Here is a 27,561-nt window from a genome sequence, read left to right on the forward strand (position 1 = left end):
TTAATTTGCAGTATAAAAATCTTGTATTTGAATTTATTCCATATTGACTGTATAGTAAACAAAAAATTGTACGATTGGTCCTCCTTAGTCAATACAAGTATGTCTTAAAAGAAAAATTAAGAAAATTCACAGAGTTGGTGCATGTTTTGGCCCCATTGGGCCTTCTTCTGCCTTAAAAATATAATAAAAACATAGTACAACAGTAAAAAGACCACAATACTAAAAAGTTCTATGAAAATCAAACTTGAAATTTTGTATCTTGTACAGTAAAACCTCGTTAAGACATTTCTGCAGGGGACAAGGAAAAAGAACATGTTAAACGAGAAACGTACTGCTGAATACATGAATAAAAGCTATCCAACAGGGATATGGAAACACTAGATACAATTTTTTCCGACATAAGGGGATTTACAAGTAGTCATTCTCATTTTGTTCCGTATTGAAGTTGACGTATATCACAAACATTACAAGAATATTTATTGATATACGTTGTATATCCGTGGGTTCAGTGAAAACTCTATGAGAAGAGAGTATTAAAAGATGTGAAAAAACATGAGAGAACAAATATGAAAACTTATTCCACTGGGGCTTATAACAATAGTGCATTGAAAAGTGTTAAAAACACCAGACAACAAAAAAAATGCAGTTTCATTGGCATTGACAATATTGTTCGACACGTATGAATTGATTATTATTATGAGCCACACTTTTCCGCCAACTGTTGGCATTGCCAGTGTTCGCGGATTCTGCTTCTCTGCATATTGCCTGCTACATGCTGTTGTGGCGTTCCTTAAAACGTTGGATACAAACAAATTATTATTTCACTCAAACTTAGCAACTATGAAACGCACTGTAGAAACACCGAATCGCATCAAAGTGTGAAAAGCTACCCCTGCACTTTCTAGAAGACGCATTGTATTGTGACGCCGAGAAAATTCAAATTTAAATCACTCTGTAAAATAAGACTTTTTTAAAATGTAAAGGCAGTTTTGAATTACAAGTCTGAATTGTTTTCCGTCTAAATATGACATGTGGATAGTGTTCTTCCATCTGTGGTTACACGAAGCAAAACTATATACTGAAACAGGAACGCCCGTACTTCAATTTTTCGGAGAGCATGAATAACGTCAAGGCGTGTACGGCTCATGCTTAGAGAGTGTGAGAGAAGGGTAGTGAAATAAACTTAGGATTAAAGTGGAACTTGCAATTTATTCAAGAGATAAGCAAAGGAATTATATCACCTTTTACAGATGTATTGTGAGATTGCCCTTGAAGGTGTGGAGGCGACGTTGTTCGTCGGTGTCGGTGGCGTCCCGCGTCGTTGGTGTTGTCTCAGCACTGGACGTTGACGGCAACTTGAACCTGAGGCAGATCATGCGGCATGAAACCGTTGTTAAGGAGCGGTGAAATGAACTTCCGCACAGAATGTCAAGGGGATCTGGTGGGACTTTTTTCTACCGCACTGCGAATTAAGGCGAAGCACTTTTGAATAGTTTCCACAGTAAATGGTGTTGGACTCACTTTTGAAACAAAGATGAAATCAAAGTCACAGTTCCGTGAGAAGAATGCAGTAGGCACTATCGTACTTGAAATAATAAACAATGAAAGCAATCTGGAATCTTCCGAGATGCAATAATTAAGCACTTCGCTCAGTCTCAAAAAAATAAATTAAATTCTTTGGATACAGTCTCTGCACTGTATGCAATGAGTTCAGCACCCACACTCTCGTTAAAATAAATTAGAGCTTCTACGAATATAAAGAAACAGTTTATGACAGTCCAAGTTCTGTTACATCGTAATTTCTCTGAGGCAAGTTTATCACTGAGGCGTAATTTTTGACAGTTTTATGAGGGGATTTGACATAGTCTTTGAATGAATTGAAGGTTGGCACAGTTTATGGCAGGAGATATTAACACTGTTTTCACGCGGAGTGATAGACACAGCCTTTGAGGGAAAAAAAGAGTAAGCACTGTTCTTTACAAAATAACGTGACACTGTTTGTAAAAGAATTGTTCAGTTGCTAGGGCACAATTTTATGAGACAGCTTAACACGGTAGAGGAAACAACTACAGCACAGATTCAAACGTACAATCTTTTTAAATTCACAATCCACAAACAAAATACAATTGCACAGCCCTACAGACTGATAGAAACGAAAATAAGCTTTCGTTCACGCGCACAGTCAAAGTCCACGGGGAAGGCTTTCAACATTAACACTTTCGAACCCATGTACTCATCCGAACCGTATAGCGAGGCGATGATGTGCTTGCTCGCACACACACACACTGAGTGACACACACACTCACTGCATACTGCACACTGCTTTACTCCAGGCTGGCGACTCCCTTTTATTGCCGAAGGTCGGACGGCGTGGTTGTACATGTGGGCATTTAGAAAAGTTTATATCTTAGCCATCCTTCCGCCGATTTACATGAAATTTTGGCTAGCAACATTTATTGTTCAGGCCTACAAGGTGACGTTCTCGAAATTAGGATATTACATTCTGTTCATGATGAAATCCCATAGAACAAGAGAGAACCTTCGGTGTGACGTCACTTGGTCTTGGCTGACACTCTGGAGCAGTGCTAGCTTGCACGCTGTCTCCCACAATGCCTGGCGTTTTGAATGCATACAGCCGGGTGTTAGCGAGTTCCTTTCAAGAAATATATGAACGAGAATGCTCGCAGGGCATTCCCGTTTCAATACCCAATATCGAAAACTACGTGAACCAAGAGCATGTTGCCAACCTTGAAGCAAATAAAACCTGCACCCCAATTTCGTGCCTCAATTATTTTTTTATTTTTATGCAGGGATTATTTGCGTTAATACGGTATTTCAAGTGTTGTTGTTGTGGGTTTTTTTTTTTTTTTCTGTCAATTACAAAAGATTTTCTACATGAAGGTTATTTTTTATGTATCTTACAAGCTGAAATCTGTAAAAGTTAAAAATTTTAAAATGGTGGAGAAGATTCGCAGTTCAATACGGAAATAAATGAAATGAATAAAGTTGTAAATAGTAATAAAAGCCAAATTAATAAAATGGTAATGGAAAAAGAGGAAAAATAGAAAATTTTTAATAAAGAAAATATGTAATATGTGACCCACCGTGCGTTGCTAAGTGTTGGACGTATTGGATAAATTATGTGACGGGAAGCAAAATACAGGAAGAAAAAGAAAGGGAGGGGAAATTTCAAAGAGAAATAGGGAGTGGAAGGGGAAAAAGAGGAGGGGTTAATTTAAAGGGAATGGAAAATACAGGAAGAAAACAAATAGAAAAGATAATAAAATATGTAATATGTGATTCACTCTGTGGTACGAAGTGTTGGACGTATTGTATAATTTGTGAAAGGAAGCAAGAATAAGAAAGGCAAGGAAAAAGAAAATAGGTAGGATAGTTTGGAGATAATTGGGGAAGAGAGGTGGGGATGAGGGAATAGGAGTAAACGCTGAGAAAAGGTGCTATGTATAGAGTAAAGAATTGATTTTAGGTTAGTTAAATTAAAATTCTTAAAAATAATAATCAGGAGGTCAAATAGAATGTTGGTTTTCTCAGAAATGTCATTCAGGTTATAGTTTGAGTTGAAATATTGATCTAAATGTATGGAATGGTTTTCTGTTGTGTTGATTAGGGGGCTTCAATCAATCAGTCACTACTGATCTGCATTTAGGGCAGTTGCCCAAATGGCAGATTCCCTATCTGTTGTTTTCCTAGCCTTTTCTTAAACGATTGCAAAGAAATTGGAAATTTATTGAACATCTCCCTTGGTAAGTTATTCCAATCCCTAACTCCCTTCCTATAAACAAATATTTGCCCCAGTTTGTCCTCTTGAATTCTAACGTTATTTTCATATTGTGACCTTTCCTACTTTAAAAGACGCCACTCGAACTTATTCGTTTACTGATGTTATTCCACGCCATCTCTCCACTGACAGGTCGGAACAATGTGACATAAATTAATGGTATTTTAACACAAACTAAAACTTGTCAGTCCTATTCTATCTAATTTTATAAAATGTCCAAAATTAAAATTGATCTTCATCCAACTTGAGCATCATTAGGATGGCAATGGTCTCGGATAAAGAAAATAAATGCACTCGGGGGCTCATTTGACCCACATATATCATTTACTTAATCTTGACAAAACCAATTTGGAATGTGTTGTCAATCATGAATGGAGTAAGTTTTTTTTTTGTAGGCTGGATAAGCCTTATCTCTGATTCCACTTCTTTACACATATCTCCTCTTTGTCTTTCTTTCTTTCTTTCTTTCTTTCTTGCTAACCGGCCAAACTTAGGACCATGCCAATACCACTTCACTTCCTTCTTTCATTCCTCTTTCTCCACAGTGCCTTCATTCTTTCAGAATGTTGCGCTCTTCTCTCTTCAGTACATCCTGCTCTCTGGGCTCTTTCTTTTCTTCCACAAGAAATTTTATGTTGGAAAGTCTTTTCCTGAATTGGTCTCTATCACGACATTCTTCATTTGCAATTCCTAACCCCTCAAGTTCTTCCTGCATCTGCTTGGCATATCCCCTGGCTCTTCAAGTAATATATTTTATTAAAAATTTATTTATTTAACCTTGCTGGATCCATTCTGACCATGTGTCCATAGAATCGCATCCATCTTTCCCTTATTGTTGTTTCCAGGTCTTCTGTTCTTTTGTATATCTCCTTATTTGGTCGTAATCTCTAGTTTCCCTCTACCACCCTTAGGCCATAAATCCTCCTTAATATTCTCCTTTCAATCTTTAGTAGTTTTTCCAGGTTCGTTAGTGTATTTTTTATTTTTATTTATTTTACGCCCACATTGGAGCACTGAAATCAATCTATATACAGTCAAGTCTTATGAATATTGGTTACAGTTTGGTTGATTTTTCTTCTTTTGTTCCCAGAAATGTTTCATTCTCTCTGACCTGGCTGCCCGTTCTTTGTCAGTTATGTTGTACTGTTTGCGTGTATAGGTCTTCAGTTTAAGTCTCACCTCGTTATTTCTCAGGATCCTCTTCTCTTCTCTGTTTTCAATTTGTTGAATTGTCAAGCCTAATTCATTTAAATCTTCTTGGACTTCTTACTTTTCCAAAAGTAGTTGAATAAATGTTTGAGTATGTTTGAGTGATATGTGACAGAAAAAAGCAACTCTTCTTTTCCGCATTGTATCTATTATAGACTCAGTCTCCTGGTATACAATTTCATTGGGTATTAATCGCCGTTGTCCATCTACTTGGTGTTTTTCGTTCAGAATTATTCTAATGATTCGTCTATCTATTTTCTGTAATTTATCTGTAGTTTATTTTGTATTCAAATTGAATAAGGTTTCATAGCATAGGTTGCTTCAGGCTTAATAACAGTTGTAGTGTTTAAATTTTGCACTTATTGAGAGAGATTTCTTCTTGTAGGTTGGCCAAGTAATGTGTTGTGCTTGTTTTAATTTGGTAATTCTATTTTCAACTGAATTTTCTCTTTTAAGTTCCAAGTTATCATCTCTCCAAGATATTTACATTTATTAACAACCGTAATTTGTTAGTCAGTTAGTCAGTGTGATAGGTGATGTTTCCACTTTGAAGGATGGCATCATTTCTGTCTTTTCAAAGGAGATTTGTAATCCAATTTTTGCTGCTATTTGTTCTAATTCTTCAATTTGGAGTTTAGCCTCTTCCACACTACTTGCAAGTAGCGCAAGGTCATGTGCAAAAGCTAGAAAATTGAGTTTGATATTTTTGCCAATCTTGATGTTTGGCTGACATTTCTTAGACCATTCTCACATGACTTTCTCCAATGCACAGTTAAGCAGTATTGGTGAGAGACCATCGACTGTCGAAGTCCAGTCCGGATTTAAAATGATTCAGACAACTCTCCTCGAAATTTAACCTTTGCTGTAGTGTTCTTGAGGGTAACACCATCGAGATTAATGAGTTCCTGGTGTAATCCAAATTCTTTAAGGATTGTAAGTAATGACTCACGATGAATACTGTCATATGCTTTCTTGAAGTCAACTAGCTTTTTGTTTCTCATTCTTTGATGGTTCATAATCCACTTAAGACTAATTATTTGGTCAGGACAACTTCTTCCAGGTCGAAATCCCCCCTGATACTCTCCAAGTTCTTGGTCGAGCTGTTCTTGAATTCTCATGAGGATAATTCTAGACAGGATCTTATGTGATATCAAGTAGAGAGATCCCTCGGTAATTATTTGGATCCAGTCTATCCCCCTTTTTGTGTATTGGATGAATTATAGCTGTATTCCATTCTGCAGGCAGTTTTTCAGAGTTCCATATGTCTATGATGTGTTTGTGTAGGTTTTGAAGTGTTTGGTTATTTGCATTCTTCTACAGCTCTGCAACCACTTGATTTTCTCCAACAGCTTTATAATTCTTGAGCCAATTAATCACTTGAAATACCTCATGGAAATCTGGTGGAATAACCTTGTCTAAGTGTGTTTTATTTTTTGGATCAGGTGAAAATTCTAGGTATTCTTTTGGGTCTTCAGCATTTAGTAATTCTTTGAAGTGATCAGCTAGAATTTTGGCATTTTCCTGATTATTGTTTGCTAGTTGTCCTTGTTTATTTCTCATCATGAGTAGGTGGAGTATATCCTTATTGATATTGTTTAAATGTCCTCTAATAGTCTCGTATCTTATGTTGTTTGAATGATTCATCTATGTTAGCTAGGTTTTCTTTTTGATGGTCTCCTTTGATTCTTCTAAGTTCTTTGGCTGTTTGTCTTCTAGCAATAGTTAGTTCATCTCAAGATTGTCCCGTTTTCTTTTGTTGGTCATTTAGCCATGCTTTGTGTCTTTTCTGTATTGCCATATCACATTCCTCATTCCACCATGCGTGTTTCTTTCTCCTTTTCATAGGAGCAATTTCTTCGGCAATATTTTTTAGTTTATCAATCATTTCCAGTTTGTCACTTAGAGGTGTTTTGTATCTCTCTGTATACACAGCATTATTTATTAAGTAGCTGGGGTCATATTTCCTCCTAGTGAATTTAGATGTTTTGTGATGTTTTCTTGGGGTTAACTTGATTTTAATCTTTGAAATATAATGATCGGAATCAATGTCGACCCCACGAAGGACTTTGACATAAATTTCTCTATGGTATTTTTTATCCATTGCTACAGGGTCTATCTGAAACTCGCCCAGTTTAACATTAGGACATTTCCAGGTCATTAATTTGTGTGATTTTCTCTTAAATCTTGTGGTTTCAAGAATAAGCCCACGGTCTGTGCAAAGCCTAATTAATTTTTGACCATTTCTATTTGTCAGTTTATGTGCTGGCCATTTACCTACCACTGTGCAATATTTTCTCTCTTGTCCAATTTTTGCGTGGAAGTCTCCAAGCATAATTTTAACATGGTTGTCAGGGATATTTGAAATCAGTTGGTCAAGCTCCTCCCTAAACATTTCAGTTTCCTCTTTATTTGTCCTGTTTTTTTTTTCATTTGTTGGCGCATGCACATTAATCAGTGTATATATTTTGTTCTCTACTCTAATCGTTAAAGGTTGCAGTTCTTGATGAGTTCGATGAGAAGTCCTTCACTGAATCTAATATGCTAGTATGAACCAGGAATCCCATTCCAAATTGGGGAACATTTTTCATTACTCTCTTTCCTGGAGGTCCTTTGTAAAGAAGATATCCCCCAGATTCAAATGGGTCCTGATCTGTGTTCCCAAGTTCCTGTAGGGTTGTGATTAGAATCCTGTGTTGATCCATGACATCAGTTAAGTGTATTATTCACATTTAAAAAAATATTATTGCGGCATGTTAATTTTAAGAGGTTATTACTGTGTAACATTAACATCTATATTTCATACTATATATGGTTAAATAAGGTCCCGGACATTGACCTTAAGGTTGGCTACAGGCTTAAGATGCCCAAACAAGGGTGAAACATGTACCTGATAAGTCTGTATATAGATTTAATCCACATTAAACTTGGTATGTATTGAAGAGGTGGTTTTATTAAACTATCATTAAGATATATTTGCCTAACATACCACTTAGTCGAGCAGCTCACCTCCTTTCTCCCAAGTCTTCCCAGCCCAAACTTTGCAACATTTTTGTAACACTACTCTTTTTTGTCAGAAATCATCCAGAACAAATCGAGCTGCTTTTCTTTGGATTTTTTCCAGTTCTTGAATCAAGTAATCCTGGTGAGGGTCCCATACACTGGAACCATATTTTAGTTGGTGTCTTACCAGAGACATATATGCCCTCTCGTTTACATCCTTACTACAACCCCTAAATTCCCTCATAACCATGTGCAGATCTGTATCCTTAATTTACAATCATATTCATGTGATTGCACCAATGAAGATCTTTTCTTATATTAACACCTAGGTACTTACAATGATTCTCAAAGGGAGCTTTCACCCCATCAACGCAGTAATTAAAACTGAGAGGACTTTTCATATCTGACTTTTAACCCTGTTTATCATCATACCATTGCCTACTGTCCATCTCACAACATTATCAAGGTCATTTTGCAGTTGCTCACAATCTTGTAACTTATTTATTACTGTACAGAATAACATCATCTGCAAAAAGCCTTATCTCTGATTCCACTTATTTACACATATCATTGATATATATAAGAAAAAAAAAGTTCCAATAATACCGCCTTTAGGAATTCCCCTCTTAATTATTACAGAGACAGATAAAGTCTCGCCTATTCTAATTTTCTGAGTTCTCTTTTCTAGAAACATAGCCACCTATTCAGTCACTCTTTTGTCAAGTCCAATTGCACTCATTTTTGCCAGTAGTCTCCCATGATCTACCCTATCAAATGCCTTAGATAGGTCAATCGTAATACAGTCCAATTGACCTCCTGAATCCAGGATATCTGATATAACTTGCTGGAATACCACAAGTTGAGCTTCAGTGGAATAACCTTTCCTAAACCCAAACTGCTTTCTATCAAACCAGTTACTAATATCGCAAACATGTCTAATATAATCAGAAAGAATGCTTTCCCAAAGCTTACATGCAATGCATGTCAAACTTACTGGCCTGTAATTTTCAGCTTTATGTCTGTCACCCTTTCCTTTATACACAGGGGCTACTATAAAACTCTCCATCCTTTGGTATAGCTCCTTAATGCAAACAATAATCAAATAAGATATGGTACTATATCCCAACCCATTGTCTTTAGTATATCCCCGAAATGTTATCAATTCCAGCTGCTTTTCTAGTTTTTGACTTTCGTATCTTACTGTAAATGTCATTGTTGTCATAGGTAAATTTTAATACTTCTTTAGTATTAGTTACATCTTCTATTTGTACATTATCCTTTAACCAGCTGTCTTTATATACTGCTGACTGAATACTTCTGCCGAAGATCCTCCCATACACACTCCCCCTTTTCATTAAGTTGCGAGGACTTGTAATGTGAGGACTCGCGCATGGCCTTAAGGACCACAATTACGCTTAAGTGAAATACCATTTTAAAATGGGCTGAGTATTGATTTGTTCCTTTTTATAATGTTTTGTTTTAGGCTTCTTTTGATGCTGCTATGATGTTGTACTTAATAATATTGTCTTTATTTGCTATTACAACACACAACATAAAAAATATTTTCCTGTCCCTGTAGTCTATTTTCAGCTTCCTTAGGAAATCAAAGAGTACATTCCAGTTCATATTGAATGAAAGCAATTATCATTGGTCTGCCTATTTCTAGAGGTTTTTTGATGATGACTTCGCGTGTGCATCTTCCCTTCCTAAATCCAAACTGTTCTTCTGGAGCATGGGAGAGAAGTCTCAACGTTCTATGATCTTCACACATTTGTGCTCTGTGCCTTTTTTGGGATAAGAATAAGGATAGTTTGCTCAAAATTTTTTGGAATTCCTCCTTTTATGTACATTTCCTTTATTAGCTTGTATGGATTGTTTTGTATTAATCTCTTGAGTGCTACATCAAATTATTCTCTGAGTATTGATGGTCCTAGCTAATCAACTTCCACTTGGTCCTCACTTTCTAGGACAACTGTATCAACTTATCGATAGAGTTCTTCTGTGTACTCCTTCCAGCGTAGGCTAGCACTACTTCAATTTCTTCAGTTACGGCTTCGCCATTCTTACTCCGTATGATGTTCAACACTTAAATCATTACTGATTTTCATTTAGGGCAATCGCCCATGTGGCAGATTCTCTATCTGTTGTTTTCCTAGACCTTTCTTAAATGATTGCAAAGAAATTGGAAATTTATTGAACATCTCCCTTGGTAAGTTATTCCAATCCCTAACACCCCTTCTTAAAAACAAATATTTGCCCCAATTTGTCCTCTTCAATTCCAGATTTATCTTCGTATTGTTATCTTTCCTACTTTAAAAGACACCACTCAAAATTATTCGTCTACTGATGTCATTCCACACCATCTCTCCACTGACAGCTCGGACCATACCACTTATTCACAGCAATTATAATAAGAAGTTATTTGTTGCCCACCTATTCAATACAATCCACCTTTTGGTGTTTACAATTTCATATAATTAATTTCTCTACGGGACATGTTTCGCTCACTTAATGAGCATCTTCAGCCTTAATTTTAATCTTAAAATGATGTTCTTGAACGATCTTAAATATATTAAAAAGTCAATAGTCAGTATTAAAATTACAGTAGTCTAAAAACCAACTTACATTACATCTAAAAAAAAAAAAAAAACATTAAAGCACTTCTCAAAAATGTGTTAACACGAATAATTAAAATTTATCACGTTGTCAATTCAAAACCTTGTGTCTGAAACTAATATTGAATCTTCATCTTAAGAACAGTAGCAAATGTTTTTCTATAAAACAGCGCCAAGGTGAACACCGATCTTACGGAAAAACGAAACTGAAATGCAAATTATGTGACGTGGTGTATCCAGAATGTGTGTATTAAAATAGAGTGCCCACATGATGAATTGTGAAAACATAATAATTCATATTGCTTTAAAACATAACAGACAGGACGTAGAATATGGGCAGGAGTCAAATGTGGGATCCAGTTGAAAATGCTGATCAACTTGTTTACAAATGTAGGTAGCAAGTTATATTACGCAAATTTGCGAGGTATAGAACGTCGTGCTTGACCTCCGACCAATTTATACAGGTAGTGGAATCTGTAAAGAAAAAAAGGGGATTTAATATTATAAATGTGTGTGAATTTCCTAACTGACCAACATTTAAATGGGAACTTACTTGTTATTATTAAGATGTTAGGTACATCCTACTGATTCGGAGTTGTTAAATTATCTGCCAGTGAGGCTCCTAGTATTGTATTTGTGTGATAGAGGTGCTGGGGAACCTTGAGTGGGAGAGGAGAGAGGCAGATTTTTCTGCGTCATTGCCAGTATAGGAAGGGCTCTTTTAGGAGTGACGGGTTTGCTTAACGTTTTGAGGAGGTATAGAAGGTGGTGGGGAACCTGGCAGGAGAGAGGAGGTAGGCGGATCCTTTTGCACCATTGGCGGTATAGGAGGGGCATTCTAACGAGTGACAGGAGCATGCTTAACGTGTGGGGGAGGGGTAGAAGCCTTCGTATTTAACAACTTAAACATCTGTTGGATTCCTTTCTGACCTGATATAACAGTATTTAGTAACATGGATGTTAATTCATTTAAAGGACTTCTGACTTCCATAACATCATTGAGATTTTTATCCTTATTATAATTTTGATCCAAAAATATATATAGGCTTTCCAGTTCGTTCAAAAGCTTACCTTTTTCCATACTCCTAATTATCGTCAAATCTTTTTCTATGGAAGTAAAATGGTGTCCTGTCTCTTTCATGTGTATACTAATTGCCGAGTATTTATTATGTTTTTCTGCATTAAAATGCTCCATGTACCTCGTAAAAAAGCTTCTCCCAGTTTATCCGATATATGAAAACTCGCATTCTGAGCATTTCAGTCTGTAAACTCCTGATCTCGAGTAACGATGGTTTCCCTGATTAATTTTACCATGATTAAAAAATATACTTTGTTTCGTATTAGAAGTTCTAAAGGCTATGTTCATACCGTGTTTCTTGAACGTATTCGTAATTTGGTGAATCGTCGGATTATTATATGTAAATGTGGCATATTTGGTTTTATTAATTCTGTCTGGTGTCATATTTGTAGGCAGCTTATTTATAATTTTTTTAACCAGACGATTGGCCATCTCAACTTTAAATCCATTTAATTTTGCCAGATTCTTTATGTAGTTGAATTCTGTCTTTAAATTATTAGGGGAGAGTGGAATTCTCAAAGCTCCATAAACCAAACTGTAGAAAGATGCCTGCTTTTGTGAACTGGGGTGTAATGACGAGTTGTTTATGGTTATTGGAGCATGTGTTGGTTTCCTATATATTTGGAATTCAAAAGTGTTATTTAATCTTGTGACCCTTATGTCCAAAATATTCAATGATTTATTAGACTCGTCTTCCTTCGTAAATATTACATTGGCGTCAATCCTGTTTAAACTTTCCAGTTCTTCTTCTTCTTCTTCTTCGTTTTGCCTCACGACTGAGGCATCGTGACTATCATAATATTCAGCCTCTCGCCGATGAACCATTTTCCGCCATTCTTCCCTATCTAAAGCTTTCAATGTGGTTGCTCTGAGAGACCTCTGTAGGGGGCCGTTCACCATGTCAATCCATCTCGTTGGTACTCGTCCTCGTTGTCTGGTTACCTGGACTTTGCCCTCAACAACCAGCTTTTGAAGACTACCACCTTGGCGCGTTATATATCCATAGTAGCGTACAATCCTCTGAGAGACCTTTATCTGAAGTTGGTTCAGGATTGATGTGTTCGTGCGATGAGCTGTCCAAGGAATCCTTAACATTTTCCTCCAGCACCACATTTCAACGCTTTCTATCCGTTCATGATCACGTTTGAGGATGGTCCACGTCTCTGAACCATACAAGAAGACTGAGAAGACTAGAGATGCAACGAGCTTCTTTTTTGTATTGATCTTGATGTTATTATCTTTCCAGATCTTCCGCAGACGGATCATCGCTACCTTTGCTATTTCAATTCTTCGCTTTATTTCTTCGCTTTGGAACTACCAGAATTGGATAGTAAGGAGCCTAGATATACATACTGATGTACAACTTCACACCCTCCAATCTGTTTGTTATGTGGCCTGTTGTTGTTCTTACGATCAACATTCATGACTTTGGTTTTCTGTCGATTTAGGCGTAATCCAATTTCTAGGCTTGCTTCCTTTACTCTCACGATCAACTCTGTAAACTCCTCTTCAGATGATGTTATCAAGGTGGTGTCATCAGCAAATCTCATTACTATTAGTGATGTCTTTATCAGTAATAACGAATGTGTCGTCTACATATCTTAACCATAAATCTATGCCTCTGATTTTATCCTTTATCTTCGTGTGTTTGATCGTGTCCATGTATTTGTCTGCCATGATAGCAGATATAGGGTCTCCCCTTGCCAGTCCACTTTGTTGGGAAATTTTACCGTTAAACGAAAAAAGTTGTTGTTCAATACGAATTCTAGTATCTTCATAAAATCATTCACTTCCAATTTACTAAGGCCACTGTGTTTGGAAATGTTATTGTAAAACGACAATAATAGGTTGGATAGGGATATCTTTTTTATGTATTTTAGGTAAGGCTCTCGCTAATGGTATGTTAGGATTCATGTTGATGAGTTTCTGCTGGTCTTGTTCATTAAATAAAAACTTCTTAATTAAACATTTTAAATTCCATTGTACTCTTATTAATGGGTCCTGTAAAACTATTGTGTAATCATTGAATAACTCTTATGTTTTTTAAATGTACATATCTTTGTAACCATACCACTCAGTCGAGCAGCTCGTCTCCTTTCACAATTCTTGAATCAAGTAATCCTGGTGAGGGTCCCAAACACTGGAACCATACTGGGTCGTACCAGAGACTTATATGCCTTCTCCTTCACATCCTTACCACAACCCCTAAATACCCTCATAACCATGTGCAGAGATCTGTACCCATTATTTACAGTCTCATTTATGTGATTACCCCAATGAAGATCTTTCATTATATTAACACCTAGGTACTTCCAATGAAGTTCTGAGAGGACGTTTCCTATTTCCTAATTTCTTTCTTGCTCCAAATTGTTTTCATATCTCAGCATATGCTCTCTCACTATTACCTTTCATCATATATTGTCTATGTCTTTGCACTTTTTTTTTTTTTTTGTATTATTCTTCTCTTATTCTCCTTGTTTCTCTGTTTACCTTGTTCTGTAGTCTTGCATATTCTTCCTGATTTCTTCTCGCTTTGCACTTCCTACGTTCTTCCATTAACTCCAGTATATCTCCTGTGATCCATGGTTTGTACACTGCCTTTTTCTAGTATTCCAAAGCATGCATCAGCCATTTGAGTTATTTTGTATTCCCATTGCTTCTCTACATAACTTCCTGTCATCTTCTTGAGGTCAATATATTTTTATCAGTTTTTCCTCTGAACTCATTTAAAGCTAGCTTGTCACTTTTTACCCTACTGATGTTCCATCGTTGTTCTAAAATGCACTTGGCTCTTCATTAATATCAGATTGTGGCCCGTGTTCACATTTACACCTGGATAGCTCTTACACGATTTAGCTTGCTTACGATAGCGGTCTTTTATCATTATATAATCTATCTGGTATCTGTCACCATTAACTGGCATGGTCCAGGTGTATCTTCTTTTTGGTTGTTCAAAGCCTGTATTTGCCATCACCAACATATAACTTTTGCTGAACTCAATTAGCCTGTCACCTATTTCATTCCTGTTTCCAAGGCCATACTTTCTCACACAGTTGCCAACTCTACCCTTCATATAATACAGCATTCCAGTCCCCCATGATGAATAGGTTATCATCTTTAACTTTCATTAATACTGCTCCAGCTGTTCATATATATCTTCTTCTTCATCATCAGTGTCCAGATGCGGGCATGTAAGTCTGGATTAGTACTGTATCCTTAGGCTCTGTCTTAAGTGTGATCATGATAATTCTTTCCCTAAATCCCCATATGCTTTGATTTTGACATGCTAGTTTTCATTTTAATACGAAAGCAACACCTCCCGTTCCTTTTACATCCCTTGAATAAATGATTCTCTTGTCACCACCCCAGATATCTCCACTCGTTCACTCCAGATATCTCCACTCGTTGGCCATCTCACTTCACTTAGTCGTAGTACGTCAATCTCAAGCCTATCCATTTCCTTCACATTTTCCAGTTTTCCAGTCCTTTTAAGCGATTAAACATTTCATGTTCTTGTTCTAAAAACTGGATTATTTCTTTGCATCTTCTTACGTCCTCACCTCTGGATATCCAAGTTGGGGACTGTTTTACCTTCGGATACTAATTTAACTTGAGAAGATTAACCATGCCTTCTACTTCCTATGCCGTTGGCCATCAAGTGGCTCTTCTGCCTTTAGAGGTAGTTTCCCCACCTTAAGGACAACAGGGTGCCCTAGACCTCTACCGACTCATCTGCCCTCCAAGGAGGCTGTTGACATTTGGTAGAGGTGGACCTCTTATACCGGTGATCATTCGGTCTGTGATCGTGGTTTAACGTCATATATAATAGTACAATTTACGAACTTCATCTTGTAGATAAGTATTGATACAGTTAAAACTAAGAAACAATGTTAGATTTTGGTCCACCCAATCAATACACATCACTTTACAAGTGAACTATTTAATTAAAAACATATTAAAAATATTTAGGGACATGTTTCGTCTCTATTAGAGACTTCATCAGCCATAAAATCACGTGGTAGATTACAAAACTCAAATCGAAAACTGAAAAAAATGTAAAAAAAAAAATGGAAGAACCCAGTGTAATAAATATATATACATATTTACACAAATTGACCTCATTTCTTGCAAAAACGTTTGTCCTCAATGTTAAAAAATTAAATTAACTTGAAATTGACAAGCCTGCCATAACATCTCATACGGAATCAATGTCCATTGTTGCTGTCCGTATTTGAAACGGAAGTTCCTTTTTAAGCTATTGAGAAAACATAGGGGAACAAATATACATATATTTAAAGAGGGAGCTTAAAACTTCTTGCAAACATTCTTTCAGCCAAGTTAAATATGAACAACCTTACTTGAAAAACTTGGCAAGCATTGTTAGAATCTGGTAGTTTTAGTGTGTTGACTGGGGAGATAGAAATTCTGGCCTCGGAAACAGATTGATACTAACTCCATATCAGAACAATTAAAAGGATTGACTATATTTGAAAGAATATTCATAATAATGAATTTAAAATAATCAGCAGATGTAATACGCAATGCTTTATTTTCCTCTAAAATTAAAGAGTAAAACATAATAAAATTTAATAAGGCACTGGCATAGAAGTAAAATCATAAATACACAAATATAGATAAACACATAGTCAATAGAATAAAAGAGTAGTTAACAATTAAAAAATTAAAAACAAATAGAAACTTCACTTTCAAAACACTATATAACAGGCCACTATCCCTCATAAAATGGAGAACGAGGTCTACTTGCCGCTCGTCATCTCATCACTCTATTTATCCCATTGAACCTCTTATGATGATCCGCCATTGGTTCCAAATTGCATTTTGTTCAAAGACAAGGCAGATAGCAAGGGATCACAGATCACAGATCTGAAGGGAGGAAGAGTGGGTGACCTTGGAAGAACCAATCACAGTTCAAGTTACAGGATAGCCGGCGATGTGCCATGCTCGAAAAACAAACTTGTTTGAGACCATCGATGTGGCGAGGATAGCAGCGTAGCGATAAGCCGAGCTCCAGGGTAAAAGCACAGAGATCCATTGTTTTGTTTCATCACGTCTAACATCGAGCAGCGAGGCTTGGCGATGTGCCAGCAGCGAGGCTGCAGTATAAACGTACCCTAAGAAAAATAAATGCTACAAAATATTCCACTTCACTATGCAGGTGTATATAAAAACAATTTCAATCCTTAAAATAACAAGGGAATCTTGAAATATGAATAAAAACTGGGAGCTCGGGTAACTGTAGTGATTGGTCACTTTACAGCCTTCTGAGTGAGGCAAAGAAGCAACTGTGAAGATACTGCAAAAAAAGTAAGTTATGTTAGTGTGTATAATTTATTTATTTTTAACACAGGAATAGAGAAACATTGATACTGTTTGAAATTGCCTATTATAATTTGTCCAAGATGTTGAGTCTCTCACCAGAAGCATCTGTGAACATGCTGCAAGAAAAGTAACTTGGTTATGTTTGTGTGTGTGATTCTTTTGTTTTTTAACTTGTAGGAACAGAAAAACATGTTGATATTGTTTGAAGTAGCATATTATAATGTGCCAGAGATGTCACGTTCCCCACCATCTCTTCTGAGATTCACATTACTGATGATCACCTTTGAAGGTTGGCATCTCTGTGTAAATATTGTAAAAGGCTGAAGCCAGGACAATTCCTTGGGACAGACTATTCTTCTGGACCCTCCACCTTCTGTTCTTCCCCTGGAGGGAGACATAACACCTCTGTCATCCTCCTCGAAGGTGCCAATCAACTATGTCAGTTGGTGGTGATCCATAGTCAGGTCATACACTTTCTTCAGGAGCTTCCTATCAACTATGTCAGTTGGTGTTGATCCATAGTCAGGTCATACACTTTCTTCAGGAGTTTCCTGATTAATGACATCATATGCAATTGCAAGATCAATAAAGCCATTCTAGTGATTTCCCTTCACTAGAAACCATACTGTATGTACTGGGTGAGGTTGAAAATTTGACCACAGCATGATTTGCTGGATCAGAATCCTGCTTTCCTTCCAGGATCTTTAAGAACAGTTAAGAATCAGGCTATCCAGGATCTGGAATGTGTGGCACAGGAGGGACTCCAGGTATAGGTGTTTTGGATTATTTGCTTCTTTCCTGGTTTGAGCAGTGCAGCAACACACACTTTTCTCCACATCTTTGGGATGTGGATATTGGTGATACACTTGTTCATCTGCCTCAGAATTCACTGAAGTACGTTCTGACCAAAGTTCTTGATTTGCTTGACCCTTAATTTGTCAATTCCACTCCCTGTGGGTGGGGGACGCAGACGAAGAATACACCCACGGTATTTGCTGCTTGTCTTAAGAGGCCGCTAAAAGGGGGCAACCAACGGATGATTGGACTAGAAGTATGAAACTACTTGTGATTATTACCATCACGCGGGGAACACCATGGGTTGCCTTTACTTGCGAGTAGTACCACAATGTTAGGTGCTTTGGAAGCAGTCCCTTGGTCAGTAATATAGTTTCTGGGAAGGTGAGGCATTGTGGGTTGGATCCACTGATTGTTTTAAATTCATATTCATAGACAAAAAGCATTATCGATTCAGGATTGTGCTTAGGAAGTAGTCCCTTGGTCAGTAATATAGTTTCTGGAAAGGTGAGGCATTGCGGGTCAGATCCACTGATTGTTTTAAATTCATATTCATCCATTCATTCTCATCATCACGTTTTGAATTCTGGTCAGTGGATGAATTGTGTACAAATGAGGGTTTGTGATGAGTGGCAGCAGAGAGCGGTTCACTGTGGGTTTCCAGTACCTATGATTAGTACCACTATATGCGGGACATCACGGGCTTACGTTGCTTGTGATTTGTACCATTATGTGAGAAACACTGCAGGTCTAGGCGTTGCCTGTGATTAGTACCACTATATGAGCGACACCGTTGGTCACCGTTGCCTGTGATTTGTACCCACTGTGTGAGGAACACTGTGGGATAGTATGAGTCCCTGTGGTTAGTACACCTATGTGAGGTGCACCATGGGTTTGCGTTGCCCACGAATGGCGCCATTATGTGAGAAAAACCATAGGTCTGCGTTACCTGTGTGACGTACAATACTTGTGAGTAGTACCATCATGTTTGGAACGCCGTGAGTTTACGCTACTTTTGATTAGTACTGCTACTTGAGAAATATCATGGTTCCACTTTATTAGTGATAAGTACCATTATGAGGGACCGTTAACTGGATTTCGAACCCCTTTAGACAAAAAGCATCATCGATTCAGGATTGTGCTTTGAAAGCAGTCCCTTGGTCAGTAATATAGTTTCTGGGAAAGTGAGAAGGCATTGCGGGTCGGAACCACTGATTGTTCTAAATTCATATTCATCCATTCATTCTCATCATCATGTTTTGAATTCTGGTCAGTGGATGAATTTTGTACTTTTAAATTGTCATTGTTTTTCATCTCATTTCGTACCATTAGGGGCTGATGACCTAGATGTTAGGCCCCTTAATCCATATCTGGCCAAATTATTTTTCTGTTGGAATATTGCAGTATATTTCTTTCTTTTTTAACTGTTTTTTTTTTCAAGTTGCTTTACGTCGCACCGACACAGATAGGTCTTATGGCGACGATAGGACAGGAAAGGGCTTAGGAATGGGAAGGAAGGGGCCGTGGCCTTAATTAAGGTACAGCCCCAGCATTTGCCTGGTGTGAAAATGGGAAACCACGGAAAACCATCTTCAGGGCTCCTGACAGTGGGGTTCGAACCCACTATATCCCAAATACTAGGTACTGGCCGCACTTAAGCGACTGCAGCTATCCAGCTCGGTCTGCGGTATATTTTGTAAGTACAGTTGTTTGTAACCTAAAACAAAAGGGTTGTGATGATTTTAGGTTTCATTAACATATTTTCGTGGAGATTTACCATGTCTACATATGTTGACAATGAGCATGGACGGGTAGGGTAAAAGTCATGCTCAATAAAGGAGCTTTTCTTCACATTTTAAGCTCATATGAATGTAATAATTAATCACTTAAATATTAGTCACACAAGTGTTGAATAAGTACAAAATATATGATTCAAAACGTAAATGAGGAACAGTTTTGTCTCAATTTAGAATGCATACTGTTTCAAAACAAAAGGACAATATTTGTATGTTGTAGAACTTGTTATACACACTATATCAAATTTTGAGCAAGTATGATCACTCTGAAAATAGAAAAAAAGGAAAACTACGAATAGAACTTCAAAAACAGTTTAGTCTTTTTTGAGGTTACACTCTGCTTTTCGTCATCGAGTCTGGTTTAGCGTGAGTGAAATTCCTCAAAGCAAAGGACGTGGCAGCCAATGTTACACTTTTTGCACTGTTTCCTGGCAGCTTTACCACATTGAGCGCACCGCACGTGCTTCTCTCTTGTTTCGAGGTAGTCTGATACCCCATCGAAGCTCACTTCTGGCAACACGTGTGAAGATACTGTCGTACTTAGTCTTCCTGCGTTAGGACGCATAACGGCACAGGATCAGATATATGCCCTAACGATGTACCGTGTGAAGCCGAGAAGGTATAAATTTTCCTCTTTACCCTTTGGGGTCAAACGGTTGCAGTTGCCATGCATTGTTCGTGGAGACTTTCAGAAGGAACGCAATTAGAGGCCAGTACCATTTCTTGTTTTTGATGCTGATGTGGTAACAAGATATATTTTGATCCAACCAATCGACGCCCCCATGTGCATATTATACAAAATTATACATGCTGGCTGAATTACTGTTATGTATTTCTTTTCAGCATTACTCCATTTTCTGGCATCTCCTACAGGCGCTACACCAGACACAGTTGAGGCTACTATAACATCATTATTATCATTGTAGCGTACAAGGGTGATACCTGAGTTACGTTCTGTTAGCTGGTGGTAATTGCCACGTTTCTCTCTCTCTTTTTTTTTTTTTTTTTTTTTTTTTTTTTTTTTTTTACAGAGATGAATCTCAGGAAGTGGAGCATTTTCCACTCGATTCTGGTGTACGGTACCAGTACCTTCGTGGCCTTTCTCCTTCAGCCTTTCCAACAAACGAAAGGATGTAAAATAATTATCGAAGAACAAGCGGAGTTGAGTACCTTCTGGTAGTTCTGAAATTAGGTCCATAACAACTGAGCCACCTACTCCTAATTCTGGTATTGTTTTTCCAGTAACCACTCCTTGGTAAGGGAACTAGGTACCCGAGATGAGTCGATAGAGCCCAGACTTTATACTGAAAACATATTGGTTTGCCATGAATGTGTTGCTTGGCACTGTGTCTTCCAAAGTAGGGGACCATTGACTCATCCACAGAAAGATGCATATCACCAGAATAATGCCGTAGCCAGCATTCATTTAGCATAGTCCAAACGGGGCGAATTTTTCCAAAACGGTCATTGCAGTCTAGTTCAGTGTTGTCATAAAAATGTAAATATCTAAGAATTTCTTCAAAGCGATTGCGCGACATTGCTGTGCTTACCCCAACATGATGTACATCTTCAGCAGCTTCCCAGTACATTCTTGTCCTGGCCATAACATTGTAACCGGAAAGGAACAATATTGCAAAGAACAGCCGAAGTTCATTTTTTTCCAATGAAAATGACGCATTACCTTTTTCAACATAGTACTGAACTGTGCTCTGAATTATATAATCAAGTATTTCATCATCAAAGAACAGCTCAAACAATTACATTGGAGAATATTCATTGTTTAGAAAGTTTGGTCGAGTAAACTCTGTGCTTGGCTTGTTCATGATGTCACACTTTTCCCACATGCTGGTTTGGTTTTCACATGATTAGATGTGCTTGGCCCTGCTTGCTTATTAGTTTTGTTTCTTACATTTGGGTTGACCGTCATCAGAATAATTTGAAGGCGTACACGGTACTGCTTCATCAATAACGACTTACTTCATTTTTACTTAATACACCATCTCGCACATGGATTGTACCACTTTCACTTATTTTTGTACACACTAGTTCAGCAACAGCCCGGAGTTGATTAACAGAGGGTCAGTTTATATCTCCACATTACTCATCATCGTCACTATCCCCGTCACTATGGAGAGCATTTTCAGGTGATTCTATGTATATATTAGCATCTAGGATGTCTTGTAATTCTTCCAGAATGCTTACGATCTGCTCGACGGTCAATCTGAGAAGAATAAATGAAAATTCTAATATTGGTACTGAGGCAATCCCATTCGCGGCATGGAACTTTTGTGCTCTGTTAGACAAAAGCAACTATAAATCAGCCATAAATTAATTCAAAATCTGTTAAAGGCATGTTTCGTTATTATGTTTAACATAACAGTCCGATCTTACTTTCAACTGTAACAATATTATAAGAAAATATTACTCACTGCGATGGAAGCGTCATCCTCTTGAGTGTATACGGAATGATATTTCATACGCAGCCACACGATAAGACGCAAAACCGAATGTTTTCGTGCTGTGCAGTAAGTATCAAATAATGAACTGTAAACAATGCACCTCAAAAATATTCTTCCGGTTTTCTGATATAAGATTGACAATGTTCAGATATTAACATCGACAAATGTCGACAGTGGGCACATAGGGGTTAAACAACAAGCATCATCATCAATTTGTCAATTCCAGGTCCCCTGCTCAATTTAATGTCAGAAATGACCACCTATAGCTCAATTATGGGCAAAGGTTCCTCGAGGTAATCTTCAAGGTTGCGCACTTTTAGTTTCCATGCCTTCCTGCCACAGGTTTTACTGTTTTGGAGGATTTTATATTTACCTCATAAAGGAAGGCCTTCGACAGTTTACACTAAATGATGGAGAGTTCCTTGATTTGACAGATCTAAACAGATTTTTTGTCCGGGAATTTCTATTTGAGGAACTGATCATAATTTTAATTTTCTTGTTGATGTTGTTAAAACCTTGTGGGAGTTAATTACCCAGTTAATTTCTTTGGCAGGGGCTGATGATTTAGATTTTATGCCCCTTTAAACAACAAGCATCATCATAATCATCAATTTCTTTGGTTATGCCCAAAGGTGCTTGCAACACAATTTCATTTCGAGGTGTCTCTTATTTGACTGCTACAACCACCAATTTTAGATTCCATAAATTGATAACTACAGTACATAGGAACTGAAACTCTTATATGTTTCATAATCAATTTAGAGAAAGTCCTAGGTGAAGTACTTGATTATTCCCATACCATATTTTCTCACATAATTAACACACTTTTTGACAAAAATAACAGACAAAAAATTTGAGTGCATAAATTATTCAAGGAATATGTAAATAGTTTATTTATATTTGAAGGATATATCAAATATACCATTCACAAAATATGTTTAACTTATTTGCAATTACTGTCATTTGTCATAAAATTACAGCATAAGTTTCCTTCGGAACACTCACTCTCATTGGGCAAGTTGGACATGCAGGTTTGAAGTACAAACGCTGGACAGTATTCTTCCCATTACAAGCTGTTACTATGACCTGAAGTAAAATAAATATGGATTAACTAAAGCACCAATCACGTAATAATGACATACCTTCAGAAAGGGAAAAAAAACACAAAACTCTTAACCTTCATTGTCGCTATCAGCACTGCAGGAAGAACTGCTACTGTCGCTGCTCACATCTCTGCATAAGAAGTCATCTTCACTCCCATCTCATGTAATCATGATTCATGCTTTCTTGAAGCTCTTTTCGATCACCTTTGAAGAGATCATGTCCCGAGTATGCAATACCCACTCAAAAAGGAGTTCCATAGCTGGTTTCTGAATCTTGTCTGTTGGAATAAGTTCATGCACATTTTCTACCATCCAGGACTGGTAAGAGTTTTCACACATTGTCCTTGAAATGTCCAAGGGTTGAAGTACCAATCATTTCACCAGGAATCGCTGCCAAATCTATTTTCGTGGTTTCCAGTAATTTCCTAGTGTCTTCCATCAGGTGGCCACGAAGACTGTCCAGCATGAGGAGGGCTAAGCATTTCCCAAAACCGTTGGTTACCAACCTTGCAAGAGTGACGTGTCCATGCACACTCTTTCTTGGATATGAACCTGGATCCCTCCCGGAAATTTTACTTTTGGCATTATCTTTTCAGAATAATGTAAGATGCAAGTTTTTCGCCATCAGTTGTAACAGCAAGTATCGTATTACATTGTTCTTTATCGCTTCCAGTAGTGCATACATTATCACTTGATTGCCCTATCTTATCGATTACTCAACTTTGTGGCATATTGAAACTAATTGATGTCTGATCTGAGTTTCCTATTTGGGAAGGCAGTTTTTCTTCTTTCTGTTTCCCATTCACGAAGTGACAAAAATCAATGACTTTTTAGTTGAAGTTTTTTCGGCATTCTTTGTCCATTTCCCAATCGCGAAGGGATGAAAATTAATTACTTTTGGTTAAAATAGGTTGGCATTCTTTGACATTATGATGATTTTCATCAAAGGGAAAGCCATTTCTCTCCATAAAATTAATCGTCCAGCCTCAGCTAACCTTAAAATCCGATATTCTGATCCCATATGCTGCAGCTACTTCTCGTTCTTTAAAATACAGCATTTTGTAAAATAAACTGCATGCCATCGAAATCTTGTATTTCTGCAGATCCTCCTCTACTTGTGGAAACCTGCCACAATTTTGGCCACAAAATGCACTGCGAGACGCGCTGATCGCTTGAAGTGCAGTTCTCTGTTTCTGCCACTAGCACACATTGCACTCGGACATGGAATACTTGTGGGCCACTGCCTTATTCCCATGTGTTTTGGCGTAACTGATCACCACAAGTTAATATGATACAGAATTACTTGAATACTTGCTCATTGTGGACTAACAAACAATTTTGAGGTCACAGAACATGCATGTACTGTAAACACACCTAAAATAGTATGTTTGTACCTGACTGGAATAGGGTGTCACTAGTCAGGTCTGCATTGATTCACCCACTGAACTAGTGCAGTTGTACTTCCTAATGGGTAATAACAAGAAATTGTATAGTATTTGGAATGCCAAGTTTCACAGTAAGAAGGCTGCTACTCGACATTATTTCCATACGCATCTGGAACTGTGCGATGAATCATGGAGAAGGTGGGTGCGTCAAACGTGCAAAAATTTCTTTCTCCCCACTTTGAACCAAAAAAAGTTGGGGTGTATAAATTATTCAGCATCACTAATTATGGAAGAAAATATGGTATGTAGAATGTGCTTCACTACTTCATGTGAAGAATTTGTTCCTCAGTGTAAATCAGAATAGTGTGAATATTTCAATAGATATCTTGGTCTTGTGCAGATAATAACAACATATGCTTTCTTTGTTTCAGGCTTGAAGCAAGTTACATCTACTCCAAAGCGAAGTAATAACAGAGATGGTGAGACATGCTTTTGATATATGTTTATTTCTTGTGTTCTCTTTTAATTACAGTGGAACCTTGATTCTCCGTTTTGGGGGGGGCCTCAGAAAAAGAAAATGTACAATACGGGGAAATGGAAAATCTGGGGACGAATTAAAACCGTCAACAGTTTGACTGTACTTCACAGTAAAGAAATACGAGTGTCGAGTCATGTCATAGCAACTATTTTTTTTCCTCGCAAACAGGAGACAACACGGAAAGACTAAGATATGCATTTGGAAATAAATCAAATCAAAATCACTTTATTTGCAAATGGGGTGTCTACCTCAGTGGCAAATGGTACACTAAAATACATTATTGTCAAACACTAAATTTTAAATTAACAAGAGAAGAAGACATTTTTCTAGAATACAATATTATACAATTTACACTAACAATTTTTTTTCTATTAAACACACAGCTCGTCTTTAATAAATTTATATTGTTTACAAAATTCTACTTATAATATCTCTTGTACTTACAAACATAGTCATCTCATATACAGTATGTGGAATTACTTCAAATAGTACTTTACAACTGGTATAAGATTAAAATTTACTTTGCATTTATTTATTTATTTATTTTTTACCCATTTTGGAACCTAAGTAGCATAACGACCTGCTGCGTCTTAACCAAGAGCCCCTTTTGTCACCGCTTTTCAGAGTTCCTGAAGGGCCTTCACAGCTACTGTAGCGGTCCCAGGGCCCTCAAGTCCCTTCTGTGCCTCACCCCTACAGGCAGTCCACTACTTCAGCTGTCCAATCTCCATAGACCACGGGATGGAATTAATTTATTCAAACATTTTTTATTTACAATAACCTGCACTGGTCGAATGCCCTCTAACACTTCATTTATTTTCTCTGTTGCTGTTTATTCTCTCCTTGAATATCTGTACAGATTTTGGAAAAGGATCAAACCCCTGGTAAACTGTTCCACTCCTTCGCGCCTTTCCCAACGAATGAAAATTTACCCCAATCGCTTCTGCTAAAATTCCTTCTAATTTTATACTTGTGGTCAGTCCTGCCGATATAATTATTTTCCAACTGAAGCCTCTCACAGATTTCTCCTCATGTTTCTTCTCCTGTATAGGCTCTATATAATCCTATTAGTCTAGTTTTCTCCCTTCTCTTACTTAAAGTTTCCCACCCAAGTTCCTCTAACATTTCTGATACACTACTTTTTCTCCTGAAATCCCCTGTTACAAATCTTGCTGCTTTCCTCTGCACACTATCTATTTCTTTTATTAGGTATTCTTGATGATGATCCCAAACACTGTTTGCATAAGTAACTTTTCTCTTTTAATTCTTTGTTGCATCCTTTAAGTAGCCTCATCTTGACATGTAACGATCTGTATGCTTTCCCAACAATTTCATCAACATGACCCTTCTAGTTCAAATTACTTCCAAATCTCACACCTAAGTATTTGCACCCAAAGTATATTTAAATTCAGTTTTAAAGCTCCTGTTCATAAATGTTGAAACAGTTGATTCGCCTCCATTAACCTTCATGTTATTTTCTTCAACCCATTGTTGGATACTCTCAAGGTCCCTTTGTAATTCTGAACAATCCTTAATGCTATTTATTTCCCTATAAACAATTATGTCATCTGCATAAATCTTATTTTTGATTTTATATTGTTCGCTAAATCATTTGCGTATATTAAGAAAAGTAACGGACCGATTATGCTACCCTGTGCAATTCCCTTCCAAACTTTCTCTTCCTGTGATACATTATTTCCTACTTTGACTTTCAGATCCCTTGAACTTAGTTCTTATCCAACGTATAACCCTTACGTCCAATCCTATTCCCTCCAGTTTCTTTAATAATATTCCATGTTTCACTCTGTCAAAGGCTTTGGAAAGATCTATGGCTATGCAATCTAACTGGCCTCCTGAATCCAACTGATCTGATATGTTCTGCTGAAATTCCACCAGTTGTGCCTCACAAGAAAATTTCTTTCTAAATCCATACTGGCTCACAGGGTAGCATAATCGGTCCGTTACTTTTCTTAATATACGCAAATGATTTAGCGAACTATATAAAATCAAAAATAAGATTTATGCAGATGACATAATGAACCAATTTTAATCATCACATATCCCTCTGATGTACTTTGCTATTAAACTCTCCAGTATTTTACAAACTACACTGGTCAGGCTGATTGATCTGTAGTTCTCAGGTTTTGTTTTATCACCCTTTCCTTTATAAATTGGTATTATTACAGATTCCCCACATAGTCAAAGAGAAATTTTAAATGAGGCACTATGTACCACACCATTGTCTTTAATACCTCCCCAGTAATTTGATCACTTCCTGCTGCTTTTCCTTGCTGAAGCAGCTGGATTTCTCTGAAATTATCTTCATTTGTGAATAAGAAGCTTCTTGTTTCCCTATGTGTCTTTCCCTCTTTATAATCTGTTTCGGTTTCCAACTCCTAACAATCTTCTACTGAATCTCTGAATTCCCTACTAAATAAATTTGC

The 27,561-nt window shown here is 37.2% G+C and overlaps 1 protein-coding gene across 2 annotated transcripts in view; it reads left to right on the forward strand.

Annotated features, from left to right (window-relative positions):
- The window catches only part of LOC136867275 (SLAIN motif-containing protein 2), a 193,504-nt gene that overhangs the window by 46,483 nt on the left and 119,460 nt on the right, over positions 1-27,561 (forward strand). For both annotated transcript variants that reach the window (XM_067144424.2, XM_067144425.2), the window contains exon 5: positions 25,011-25,058. In XM_067144424.2, coding sequence (XP_067000525.1) covers positions 25,011-25,058 — 48 coding nt within the window. The remainder of the gene's footprint in view (positions 1-25,010; positions 25,059-27,561) is intronic.

This window comes from Anabrus simplex, chromosome 3 (assembly GCF_040414725.1).
Source record: "Anabrus simplex isolate iqAnaSimp1 chromosome 3, ASM4041472v1, whole genome shotgun sequence".
Lineage (NCBI taxonomy): Eukaryota > Metazoa > Arthropoda > Insecta > Orthoptera > Tettigoniidae > Anabrus > Anabrus simplex.